Genomic DNA, 14,533 nt, shown 5'->3' with positions numbered 1-14,533 from the left:
TTCCTGTAACAAGCCCCTGTCTCTGAATCTCTTTTAATGTAAATTTCCTGTTCTCAAACAAGCAAAAAACACACCTACAACACATTTGAATGATATTTAAGAGGTACATTTTGTTCTCCTATGAAGTTAGAATTGACGGTTTTAAGACATTTATCAGCAGCATTATGTGGTGTAGTAATATATAATCATGCAAATCATATGCGAATGTTAAGTAATGAAATTATGAGGACCAGAAGTCGTTAACAATATTAGCGACTTAAAAGACCTGAACTGGGTGCTGGACTTACTAAGAAACAGACACACACATACTGTTTATCCATAAGTGTAGAACTTAGTTGTGAAGCCTAAAAATATGGAAAGCAATGTTGATACCAAACTCCAAATTTTCAAACGATTGGAAAAGGCCGTAACTTCTGAGCAGTGAATGCAAAATACCCCACAGTGACCTTGACCTGTGTTTGATGGTTCACAGCCTAGGGGTATAGTGAACTGATATGGTCAAGCAGTTATATTCTTTAAATTTTATTTGATCAGCGATTTGCCAACAAATATGAAGGTCACCAATACCCCCATATTCTTCAACCAAGGACTGATATCTAAAAAAGAATTTGGTAAGAGACTTTTTGAGACTCATTTCCTCATACCCCTGATTCAGGAGTCTGTTACACAGATATTTATGGCATTCAAGGAAATCAGAGTGGTTAGCACTTGTTCTAGCATAGCGAATCAATTGTGAAACATGAACAGCATATGCAGGAGATGAAGGTATATTGCTGCACAGGTAAGGAAAATTTATGATAGAGAAATTAAAATTGTCTCTTTTATCATTAAATCTTAGTGCTGAGATAACCACTGTTGTCAAGTTCGAGATGTAGGTCCAAAAAGATGCAGAACAAGCTGTTCCTGTAGTCTCCTTTATCTGGAGCTCTGGTGGATACATTGACGGTAACCATTTACCAAAAGAAGGGTTGTTGATGGACAATACATCATTAATATATCTGTATGTAAAGTTAAAGAGTAATAGGATAATTAATTGGAAAGAGTGAATAACCAAAATATTATCACGAGTGCCGAAGAACGCCTGGATTTAACGAGTGTGCGGAATTGTTCCGTGCGAGTTAAATCCTCAAGCATTCTTGAATTTTAAATTCTGTGATTGGCAGATTGATATCTAAGTTGTGACGTTTTGGCGGGAGGAAGTCGTTGAGTGAAATTACCGAGTTTATTTCACAGTGTGAATTATCGAAATTTATTATACTGGGAACATTCTGTAAAACACTGCTATCTATATAATAATTTAGCATCTTATAAATTTTTATTCTTTACGAGATTCTGAAGAAATTCATTCTAATGACAAACTGATGGATCATGTTCAAATCATTTGTAGAAATGGCTGTAAGCATAATAGTTTTAGCAATTAAGAAAAATTCATTACACTGAGTTATTCCAGAGACTGAAGTGGTGTAGTTCAATACTCTATCAATACTTGAAAGTAACACTTGAAACACCATTAAACAACAGGGGAATTTTCATGTCAAGGATGTTAACTGCTCTAGTTCACAGAAAAATGCAGTCAAAATAAACAATAGAATTAAAAATCAGTCAAAATCATAAGAATTTTAAGGAGAGTGTAAATTTACTAATTTTGATGACTCAATGTAAAAGTAATTCTTTAGAAAACAAATTTCTTTGATAGTGATTGCAGATTTTTCAAAAAGAGGGCACTGTTCTTACCTTAGAAAATAATCAATTTTTTTCTCTCAATTACAGCATGTAGACAGATGGACAGAAAATCTAACCACTATTTCATTTTTATTAACACTGAGAAAAAAATCCATTACTGATTCTAGAAGAACAACATCTTCTGTTTTGTTTTAAGTTGAATTTAAATACATTATTAATATGATTTGCAAAAATTCCATAGAAATACCAAATTTTTGCAAAATGCAGCATCTGTGAAAAGTTAAGTGTCTGTCTTCGTAAGAATCATGCAAAATCTGAAAGATGTGATACACCCCAAAAAAGGGTACATGTTTTTATTTTTGTAATTAAGTTGTTTTATGGGTCTATACTACGAAATGTGTAATTATTCATTCCAATCTGTCTGCTCTTAGAAGATAATCTATTGTATTTGATTGTCATTTAAAGAGTTATCTCCATTAATTTTGGAATCTACAGTGCTTTCTGTATACTTTTTATCTCCTAAGAGCATGGGTAATATGAAAAACCACATGTTAATTTCCGTTTACTATGACATTTCAAACAAAATACCAAAAATTTAAATATGTAGGCTTTTTACCCATGAATCACATTTTGCATGATCTTTAGCTGGAGTGCTGCTTAAACAGTAAAAATAAATAACTATCCACAGTAAAAATGAAATTTATACAACAGTGCTGCTAGTTTATTTTGCTTCTCAATACTAAGGAATTTCATATCGATTAATAAACAAAGTAATAATCACTTATAAAACATATCTTTTATCATAATTAAATAAAATTATGACATTTCTAATGTTGTATATTTATTCTGATAACATAAGCCACCAGTAAGTCTGAAATAATATCAGAAAAATCGGAACCATCAGAACAGTAACAAATTAAGAAGATTTAATGTTTTCTAGGCAGTTAAACTCACTCTAATCCTTCAAAACACATAATATTTCCTTATCATTAGCTTTAAACAAGCCAATTTTTATACATAAATAAACCTTAGGAAAATCTTTCAAAATCTGTTGAGTATTGTGATATTTTAGATGAATTTCTTGTTTCTTTTTGATGGATGACCAGATGTAATTATTTTTGGTTAACTTGATGAAATGTGTTTTAGATGTACTAAACTCTATGATTGTTCAACAGATTGACTGACATTTGGCAGATGTTACATGTATTTCAGGATGAAAAGGATTGACCAATCAAACAGACCCTATTTTATATTGGACCGACACTCTAAGCAGGAGCTCACAGAAGCAACAGTAAGCAGGTAGATATTCCAATGCGGCTCACCTGCTCAAGCCACCCTAGTTGGACAAATAATTCTGCTATGAGCCATCCCCCTTAAAGGAAGCAGTGACTACCAATGTAAACAGAAAGTGGGTGCCTAAGCATGATGAAAGTGACTCACAGAGTTTAATTTAGCAACATATCAAATCTCAAATCAAGTTCATGAAAGGCTTCCTATAACTTTTTTTACAAATACCCGGTAATTACACAATTTAAGTTAATGACATCTGATAAAGAGGCAGTGCATGCTGATCGAATCAAGATGAAATACACCATTATCCATAAAACTAATGATTCTAAAGTCCGTATCAAATTTTAAATCAAATCCCATGCAAGACATTTCTTTTGTGAATCTTTGTTTAATATGTGAAATTTGTCCTACTGCAGAATGAAACATTGCTGGAAGTGATTTTTAATGAAACCAAATCTCCTACACCATGAATGTAGACCTTTGAACTTTGACCTTTGACTTACGTTCTGGTTCAGGTTCTTCCTCTTCTTCTCTAGATCCTTTCTTCTTTAAACTGGATTTTTTGTTCTGTACAAAAAATAATAAAAATATCTTAAGATTTCCAATATAAATCAGCTACCGTTAAGGAATAACAATAGCACATAAAAGTGGGAAACATAACCTGCTTCAGCCTATCAGGAAAAAAAACTGCAGCACTTCTGCACAATATATGCCCTACACCTTTTTTTCCCTTTATGAAGTCTCACACTTCAAAACACCAGAAATTGTACTATAAATTTTAGATAAAATAAAATACAATATAATTCTATTTTGAATAAATTTACAAGGTAAGAAAAGACGGAAAGCAGTAAACTGTGAAGGTATATAATTTCAAGGGTATCTTTTAATTTATGGATTGGCATAAGCCTCTATGTTTTAAACTTGAATTGTACATTATATATGGAATTCTAATTTCCTGGCTTGACCAAACCATAAAAACCATGAAAATTGGTACTCCATGAACATAAGTACTTCAAAAATACCATATGAAACATACATTGAAGACAAACACACGGATATTTCCTGAACAACCCACACATACCTCCTCATGTTTCCACTTTACAATATCTGGAGGTATGAGGTGTTCTCGAGAACTAGAACCTTTCATTCCTGTTATTGAATTCATACTTTTGAACTTTCCAAATAAAAATTCCATTGTAAAAAAAAACAAAGAGCTGGCTGGCTGTCTGTCCTCAGCACAGAATGTCTATTTAGTTTATTTCATTGTTTTCACATGCATCTAATCATTGATATTACTTCTCCTTTTAATTCCAGAATCCAGTTCATGAAAAGTCGAACTATTACAAACATAAATATTTCATTCCTCATTATGGTAAGATCTAGCTGCATATTAATCCTTTTCTCTGAGGGAATATTTAAAATTGAAAATAGAAATTTTCCTGTCTTCATACATCAAATTTAACTTAAAACAAACATAATGCATTAACAAAAGAATTTCTACGACAGCATTCACTTATTTTAATTTGCACTCTTCTTTACTTTCTCTACCATTCGGGGAAAAGCCTAACACCAAAAAAAAAATCAGAGCAAAGCAAACAGAACTGTTCCATTATGACTTTGAAATATTTCTATTTTCTTTCATGTTCTTATGGAGAATACTGTCTATGTCATGATGCCACAGTTCATAAAAAACAAATATAATAAAACATCCACAGAGAATTCCAAAAGCAAAATGCCTCAAATCATCACAAAAGCTTTTGTTATGATGAATAAACATTAATAAGACACACATTATTTGATTTAAAACAGTCAAAAAACTACAACAAAGACCTCTTAATATCTGTATCTAATTCTTTCTCTCTTAGATATAATATTTAGTGTCAACTTATGAAGAAAAGGAATCATATAAAGAAATCAAAGCTCCATAAATTTGAGGGTCTATAAGAGTGGAAATGAATTATCAAGCTTTCTTGAGTTAGTTGATACAAATGGTGATGGTGGTGGTGGGAGACGCTAAAAACTATGAAATAAGAAATTGTTTCTCAGGAATGGAAATAAAATTCATTAAATATGAAATTATACCAAATAGCATACTTGTAATAAAAAAACAAAAATCAAACAAAAACCTGAATAAAGGACTGAAACTGTTTTGGACACATTTCATTACTGGGACATGTTTTTGTGTAATACCGATTATAGCATATAAACTGATAATATTCAGAAGGTAGAGTTGTTTTTGTGTAATACCAATTATAGCATATAAAATGATAATATTCAGAAGGTAGAGTTGTTTCTTCCTTTATTGAATGGTCAATACCTAATAAACTTCCTTAGATAATTAACTGGACATATGAAAAGTAGATTTAAACTTTCAGTACCTACGGAATGATAGAAATTTTAAATCTTCTCAATTGTATCCAGATGAGGGTCCAGGTGAGGGTGAAATTGGCATATGTCCCCCCTTTTCAAAGAAAAAAAATAATAAATAATAAAAATAAAACTATCATAATCTGCTAAATATTGTATTGACTTTGGCAATTTATCATATTCATTCATTAAACCTATCATAATCTGGTTGCCTTGTACACTGATTCTCATAATAACGCCTCCCCTTCATAAAATTCTGGCTCCACCCTTGGTATCTCAAATTTCATCAGGTACTTGTCATTCTATCAAGAGGAGACCAATTGTATTTCCTGAAGTTAACTATTTTATACACTGTAAAATAACTTAACTTACCAGTTTGCTATCAGATGGTGAACTTTTTAAACTTTTGAAAGCCTTTTTCCACATGCCCTTAATTGAGGCGGATGATTTATCTTGGTCCGTATTTTCAACCGTGCCATTCTGTTTTGGGGTAAGAAGTTCAATCTGCAAAGAAAAAAATTCCAAGAAATATTAGAAAAAATTGATAAAATATATATATTCTAGCAGTTTTCATTTACCAAGTACTAAGACAGTTGTTAGATTAGATAATCAAAATATATTAGAACAGCAAAACTAAATCTTCTTTAATACACATGTCATCGTGCTAGGTATACTCCACTTGTACAGGAATTTGATTTCAAACAGCTCCTTACATTGCATAAAATGTATCCCCTATCTATATAAAGCCACACAACAAATTTGAAATCAATTCGTTCATTGGAACCTAAGACTTCTGGTGAAATTCGTACAGACAGACAGATGGACCGAATGACGGATAAAGTGATTCCTATATACCCCCAACTCCTTTGGTGGGTTATAAAACAAAAGATAACTTAACATTAACATTTTATGTTTAGAGGGTGTTCATGGCACACCATATCAGTGGAAGACACATGCCAAATTCTGTAACCAGAAAATGTTCATATATATTAGATCACCCATGTTTTCTACCCAAAAAAAAAAGGACAAAAAAAAGGCTGAATGTTGTTTCGTATTTTATTGAAATAAATAAAACAGAAAGCACCAGATACTTGAAAATAAAGTAAAAATCTTTTTGATCTTTTTTGTATTTATCTGATTTTGACCCCTGTCCTTTCTGACATCATAATGAGTTGACATTACATTGAAAGAATAAAATTGGTTGATTAAAATTTACTCAAAACTGTCCATATCTAATCTCATAAAATGCATAAATTTGAGTCCATGTTAGTTATTCCACACAACAATTTTTTTGTCAAGCACTTTACAGTCTACTGATAGACAATCTAAATCAGAAAATTATTTGTCATAATCATACCCAGACCCCTTCAAAAAGCTTTGCACCATTAATATTACTTTGCATTCTTGGAGGTCAATTATGTCAATGAAGAATTGAAAGCCTTCTGAAAGTTTTCACAATTGCCACTTAAATGTAAGTGTTGTTCAAAAATTATAAGCATAAGTTAACAATTAAAACAAGATTTTTCAAGCTTTTATAACAGTTTTGTGTCAACATCAGGATCTATACATGCTTGAAACTCAAAGAAGGTCAGAACAACATTGAAAGCTAGATATCTGGTCAAATCCCTGAGAGACTTATCTTTAGCAGTGGACCTCTAGATTTTTAAACAGTAATATGCATTTTCAATATTTTTTTTCATTTTGAACATGTGAAAAACAACCAATTCACACAGTCTAAACAAAACAAAATTTTCAAGATATTTGGTTCTGACATGTTCATTGTATTTAAATGCACTTCTATCATAGCACATATCAAATTTTGCTGGAAAGACTTCTCTTTTCACAGCAGCAAACAGCAACAATTTCAATCAATTTGAAATGAGACTTGAATGAAAATTTTTTTCTCCTGACTTAAAATGCAGCTTACATTTAAAATAATACTGCAGCCAAACTTCTGTTTAAAGAATCAATTCAATTTGCTGCTATTTATTCTGGCAACTTTAATACACACTGTCTATAATCTATTCCATAATGAAATACATGTTACTAAAATATTACTGTGACAGTACTTCACTTTGTCAATAACAATTTTCGTGAATTAGGGAAGAAACACAGGTCTGTTGATACTTGAATTCATGGTTTTGAGGTGGATTCTTGAATTCATGGTTTTTGATGTTGATACTTGAATTCATGGTTTTGAGGTTGATACTTGACTTCATGGTTTTTTAGGTTGATTCTTGAATTCATGGTTTTGAGGTTGATTCTTGAATTCATGGTTTTGAGGTTGATACTTGAATTCATAGTTTTGAGGTTGATACTTGAATTCATGGTTTTGAGGTTGATACTTGAATTCATGGTTTTTTAGGTTGATACTTGAATTCATGGTTTTGAGGTTGATGTTTTGAGGTTGATACTTGAATTCATGGTTTTGAGGTTGATTCTTGAATTCATGGTTTTGAGGTTGATACTTGAAATCATGTTTTTTGAGGTTATTTGAATTCATGGTTTTGAGGTTGATGTTTTGAGATTGATACTTGAATTCATGGTTTCTGAGGTTGATACTTGACTTCATGGTTTTGAGGTTGATACTTGAATTCATGGTTTTTTAGGTTGATTCTTGAATTCATGGTTTTGAAGTTGATACTTGAATTCATGGTTTTGAGGTTGATTTTTGAATTCATGGTTTTAAGGTTGATACTTCAATTCATGTTATATGAGGTTGACACTTGAATTCATGGTTTTGAGGTTGATACTTGAATTCATGGTTTTCGAGGTTGATACTTGAATTCCTGATTTTGAGGTTGATACTTGACTTTGTGGTTTTGAGGTTGATGTTTTGAGGTTGATACTTGAATTCATGGTTTTGAGGTTTTCAGTATACACATCAATAAGAATATCCTTTTTGTTAGGAACCAAATTTCGTGGTTTGACCTATACATGGAAACCATGAAAAATAGTACCTCACGAACAATGGTACTTTTACAGTATTTGTTGTGATTTGTTTACACACTTTTTTTTATCATGAAATTAGCAAAAACAAAATAGGGCATCAATGGAACAGCCATTCTCAAGTTATCATCTTGAAACTATCAGGGGACAGACAGATACGCAACTTCTCGCAGAGTACCACATAATACCTCACTACTCTGTTTAAGCAAGAATAAATATCAACCACTCAAAAGATTAGTTACAGAAGATATACCCTCGCATTCATTTTTGACGTCCAAAAATATTAGGCTATATCAGAAACATGTACTTTACAGATGAAGTGAAATGATGATCAGTTTTATGAAGGAATAATAAATGATATGTACATCATGTTATATTGATATAAAGGGAGAAAAATGATCATTACATTCTTTTTTATTTTCATAAAACAATAGCAACTTCTCATAAAATATCGGTAAAAGATGTAACAAGTGCCAAAGTATAAATAAGCAATAATAAATTGCATCTTGGTTTTTTTCCCTCTTTAGAAATAAAAAAGCCACAATGTAATCATTTACCTGTATTAATATACAATTATAAATCACATCTTAGATTTACTGTTCATAAATACAAGCTGTAAATTGATCATCAAACAAAAAATATTACGTAAAATGCATACCTACGATTGTGAAAACGACAATTATACCTGAAATGTGTACAAATGTTTGCAGGTTTTACGTAAGCCGCCCACAGAAGATTGTAAATTTTCTTGCCCTGTCTCAAATAATATTACAAGATTTGTTTTTAGCTGAATTCTCTCAAAACTGATTTTAGGTGATAACTAGTCTGCCATGTTTTGTAAAATGTCATATGAGGTACATTCATAGAACAATAGGACGATTTTTTTTAAACCTCTGCTATGAAGCAAATTATCACTTGTCTTAGCTGTCTAGTGCATTGCATGATGTTAACATTTAATAAAGATTTATGGAGCTTAATGTGACAAAACTAAGTTTTACATATTTTAACCAGGAATCCTTGATTCTTTTTAAGATTTAGGAAAAAAACAGTGCAAAAGATTTTTTAACAGCCTACAGAAAGTTACTTACCCATAAATTGCCTTTCAGACAAAAAGTAATTACTATTTATTTGGAAATTATGTTATACTTTTTATTATTGCAAACCCATAAAAGAGTTATAATCACAATTACTAAAGCTATCAACATAAAAAACATTGAAGTTTTCTAAATATCACAAAATCTAAATTTAATATGTAAAATATATACATCAAAAGAAGTAGCAAAAAGATAATTTTCATTTTTAATTTTATCCTAACTGATTTGTTTAATGTGTCATAGTTTTCCTTTCCTTTTTCGTCTACCCCAGACTTGACTTTTTATGAGCAACTCGGCGAGTGTTTCTAGAAAAGCAAAGGACGCTTACCTACCAGTACATCTGTTCCATGCTCCCCGATTTTAGTGGAGTCCGAGTTGCTCATTTGCTTTTGTTACTTTGTATGTATGATTTTAGTTACTTTATGTTCTTTTATGTGTATGTCTATTTTCCTTGTCTGGTCTTTGTCCCTGGATTACATTCTTTTGATTACCACTGTAACTTTGGTTCCCTTGATTACTCTTTAAAATTCCTTCTATTTTCCAAACTTCCAGGCATTTCAAGATCTAGGATGTGAAATAATGTGAGGCACCTTGAGTACCTTGGTTCACACCTCCTCCCAGGGAATTACATTAAAGGTTGTCCTATTGCCCGGAAAAATTGAAACTAACAACTGGACAACTAAAGGTTATATCATACTTGCCCGGAGGACAACCAAATAGATTTCATTTTTTAACATGTATTTACTAAAGGACAACCTAGATTTCATTTTGGGCAAGTAGAATGCCCAATAGGACAAGGTTCATAAAATGTTAACATCATACCTCCTCCAAGAGCTTTAGAATGTCCATGATACTCACTACAGACATGAACACTCTGTGGGATCAAATTTGTTGATTTTAATTCAACAAGATGTTGCTGGCTACAATAATTGTGTAACTGATACCTACACTCACTCATTTCTTTCAAACTTGGAAAGTAAAGAAACAGTAAAGGACAACAAGAAATATACCAAATATCAAAGCAATCCCTTCAATAGAAGCTGAAAAATATGTTACAGAACAAATGGAAAAACTGAAGGTGATCGGTATAATTTGACAATTCCAAAAACTTTAATCACCTTTCAATGGTAATGAAATGAACATCTGGATTTCCACATTTTCAAAATAAGTAGATCACTTTATATGAAAGAAGATAGGCTCTTCTAAAGCTTAATATACTGTGACTTTATGACCTCTTCTTTTCATGTAATGATAAAAATGAGAGGAACAAAAAATCCCACCAAATGTTTTATTGGAAAAACCCTCTTTTGAAAGGCTATATTTTATTTGAAATACAAATGAACTGTTTTAACCTCCATGTAAAAGAATTCCACTCAAACATAAAATATCTCAATCACAGAAGAGTTACGCAACAAGTTATCAACAGACATCTTGAAATTGATAAGATCTGGCAATTGATTGACAGCATAGAGATAAATTGTAGCAACTTTCTGTTTGAAATGTACGTCAGTTAAACAATACATATTCAATTTGTTACAAAATAATTAAGAATTAATTTAAGGTTATTGCCAAACATTTAATTTTTTAGAAGTTCTGGTATTTAAAACACAGATTTTCTAGTTTTTGGAATATTTGGTATGATTTTTTTCAAATGTTTTGTGATGTTCGGCAAAATTAATTCTTTCTACATTTCATTGTATTGAGTATAGACTAAGGACTGATTGATTGTGGTTGAACATCCTCTGGAAAATATTTCATGCATGTCAGGACCAGAACTTTGACCAATCCAACAGACCCTGCTTAAATTTGTACCAGTCTCATACCCTAGTCTTGATCTTATTATACTAGATAATAGAAGCAACATTCCACAGATAGATATGTCACCCAACTGGGACACATTATTCTAACATCACTACATTGTCATCATCATGAACATGTGAATTGTTACAGTGTATCCATCAGCACCATGAGATCTGATTTGTTCAAAGTGTCATAGTGCTCTCAATTTTAGTGGAGTCCGAGCTGCTCATTTGCTTTTGTTACTTTGTATGTATGATTTTAGTTACTTTATGTTCTTTGTAGTGTATATCTGTTTTCCATGTCTGGTCTTTGTCCCTGGATTACATTCTTTTGACTTCTGCTAGAATCTTGGTTCCCTTAATGACTTTTTCTAACCAAGCCAAGCAGTCATTACACCATCCTGTAAAGATTGCATGATTGGGAGAGAAGTGTGAAGTCTTTGTATGGAGTGACTGAATGCTTGGGGATCAAACCCATCACCTACCACACTACATGCTACTCTAAGACCAGAGTAATACAAACTAAGAAGAAACATCATCTCAGTATCCAATCTCCTTGTCTATTTCTTCATTATTTAAGAGGGATGGTATTAAAATTTTCCATTTTTTTTACCCTTGAGACAGTTTTTTTCAATACCTCTCTGATTTATTGACAATTTAGAAGTTTAATACTTTCAAAATTGGTAGCCTAAGAAAAGCAATTTTCTAATGTATCATAAATGCAATTATATACTTGCACAAGAGACATACATTCTGCCAGAATTCTTAAGTTATTGCATGGTTTCTAACTTTTTTTTTTAAAATACAGACATTAACATGTATAATAAATGTCTCACTTTCATGCTTAGGGTGAAGAAAAAGTAGTGTTTGGTAGCAATTACAAGATTGCCGATTGATTCTTTTTAAGTTGGTTGTCTGGTTTTCAAGTACCTATATACATGTAGTTTAATCCAAACAGCAAAGTGAGAAAATAACTCAATTTTCTGCAATTCTTTCAACATAAAAATTACATCACTGGTAAGTTTACAAGTTTTCAATTGGTTGTTAAATAGTTTTGCCTGACTGTGCACATATTTGCTTCAAGAAAAAAGCATGAATATATAGAAATACATCAATGAACATTTCATTTTGCGATAAATCTTTGTTTACAACTACAATATGGATATATTTCAACACTGTAAATGTTCATATCAATGGTTATCAGATTTCATAATGAAGAGATTTTTTTGGAATTGATACAGCTATGCTTTTCACACATATAAAATTATACTATTCTGTGATAAAAGAGAAGATTTAAAGCTGTATAAAATTGGTTTTTCATGAAAGATTGTTTTTTTTGGGGGTTTTTTCTGAGGCCATAGTTCTGTGCTACATTTTCAAAACACATCAACCAGGTAACTTCTATTTAAAGATGCTAAAAGGCACCTATCCAGGTTCATGTTATTGGATGTTGATGGAGTCTGGGTAATCATTTACTCACATTTTTCATTGTGAGTTTTTTTGTTCATTTTTTAGTTTCTATAGTTCGATGTTTCTAGTGATGTTTTCTTTGATTCACTTTTGCCTCTTTACCTTTTTCTTTTGAGTATTGATTTAACCAATTGACAATAAGATTTCATCTTTAATCTATTATTCCATTAGGAGTTTCTAAGAGAAGCCCTAAATATTCTTACATTGTCAATTTGTCTAGTAAACTATCACAGGTAGTTCATCAGGTGCTTGTCATTCAAATTCAACTATTAAATCAAGCGTTCAAATTTACTTTCAAGAGTGAAAGGTCTTGGACTTTTTTTACATCCTGTTAGAAAGGTGCTCTGTAAGAAAGTGAAAAGTCCTCAATAAGAGTAAACATGGGTCTGGTAGGACCAGAACTAAAGGTCCTGCATCAGAGATTGTGTGTTAATTTGAACCCCTATCAATTGAGTAAGGTCAACTCTTTTCCCTGAACATCATTACTGTGTGCACTATAATAGCTCCTAATTGTAAAGTAAAAGATACACACTCATACTGAATTAAAGCAGTAACATTTAGTACAAGCAAGTTATTTTTACGCCACAACGATACAAACTCAGACAAAATGTAATTGTGAACACGTTATTTTGATATAACAAGCAGATAATGACTCCACTATTAATAACATAACCACTTATTTTGTTTTAACAGTATGTACAACATATTTACATGCAAACAAATTATACAGTTTGCGTCACAGTTCTAACTTGGCGTGACAAGTTGATGTGATTTTCAGATGAGGGCCTACCATTTTTGTACTGCCTGCCAATCAAGCTAATTAGCATGCTATCATGTGATACTACCATCAAAGAACTTGCGTAAGGTTAGAAACCATGGTGGTCTCGACTAAGCTATACATTAAATTTTGAGCTTTGTTATTTGGTTCAATTTCAAAGTCATGGTGGTCGGCCACCAAACAAGAGATTACATGTTGGTTTACTGTAGAGCCCTTTGGGCAATTTCTGTTAATTAGCAATCAGACCTCAAAGTTGTGTAGAATTTTAATTAAACACAAGGTTTTTATTTGAAAGTAAAAATCACTGTTAAAAGCTGTTCATATTACATGTAAAAATTTTACAAATTTTGAAAAATATTCTGTACATTCTGAAGTTATTGCATATATTAAACTTTCAAATTTTAATGTGAATTTAATTTTTGCATTTAAAAAAAAAAACCTGCATAGATAAATGCTTAAAAACTTTTTTTTTAAGTTATAATTTTCATGAATATATATATAGGTCTGTTACATATTTTGTAATGATATTAACATCACAATGACTTTTGTATTTAGAGTAAAAGTACTCAGATTGAGTAAGTTAAAACTTTTAGAACAGATTTTTTATTCTAGGTGTTTTTTGTAATGTGGAGTCAATTTCATGCAGGGACGCACATAATGCCTACTGAAATTAATGCTACATATTAAAAACATCCCAAAAGTACATGTGAAATCTTTGTTCCAAGTATTATAGAACTAAAGTACATGACATTTATGACCTAGCTGTGCCATATTCTCCTAACAGCTGATGATGATCAAAGAATTTCTCTCTTGGAGTATTGTCATTAGATGACACATGGAGGCGTGTGTGTTGCTCTTAACTGTACTTTGTACTTTTAAAAAGAATTCATTCATAGAACAGATACTATTAAAAGAAATGTACTATTTTGAAAGAAAGTGGTGCTTTAGACAAATGCAATCTGATAAAAACAACAAGGAATATGATAAAGTATGTAGAGAATCATGTACACGTTGTGTAACAATTCACTCAGGATTTCAAATTTTATCAGCAACTGACCATAATCCTTTTTATTTACTAACATTTTTCCCCCTGTGTGGCAATG

At 31.4% G+C, this 14,533-nt stretch overlaps 1 protein-coding gene and 1 long non-coding RNA gene across 2 annotated transcripts in view; one reads left to right on the top strand and one right to left on the bottom strand.

Moving 5' to 3' along the window:
• The window catches only part of LOC148609979 (uncharacterized), a 163,968-nt gene that overhangs the window by 30,846 nt on the left and 118,589 nt on the right, over positions 1 to 14,533 (bottom strand). Inside the window, exons 11-12 of the mRNA XM_088541715.1 lie at positions 5,713 to 5,844; positions 3,477 to 3,540 (exon numbers count right to left, since the gene is read on the bottom strand). Coding sequence (XP_088397841.1) covers positions 3,477 to 3,540; positions 5,713 to 5,844 — 196 coding nt within the window. The remainder of the gene's footprint in view (positions 1 to 3,476; positions 3,541 to 5,712; positions 5,845 to 14,533) is intronic.
• LOC148609981 (uncharacterized) lies at positions 10,803 to 13,595 on the top strand. Its single transcript, XR_015914684.1, has 3 exons — positions 10,803 to 10,884; positions 12,031 to 12,199; positions 13,431 to 13,595. It is a non-coding gene; the product is annotated as an uncharacterized LOC148609981 (long non-coding RNA).

This window comes from Perna viridis, chromosome 8, assembly GCF_037379345.1.
Source record: "Perna viridis isolate PV_CMFRI_1.1 ecotype Kerala chromosome 8, ASM3737934v1, whole genome shotgun sequence".
Taxonomy (NCBI): Eukaryota; Metazoa; Mollusca; class Bivalvia; order Mytilida; family Mytilidae; genus Perna; species Perna viridis.
The sequence above is the reverse complement of the archived record's forward strand: the minus strand, read 5'-3'. Positions and strand labels throughout refer to the sequence as shown.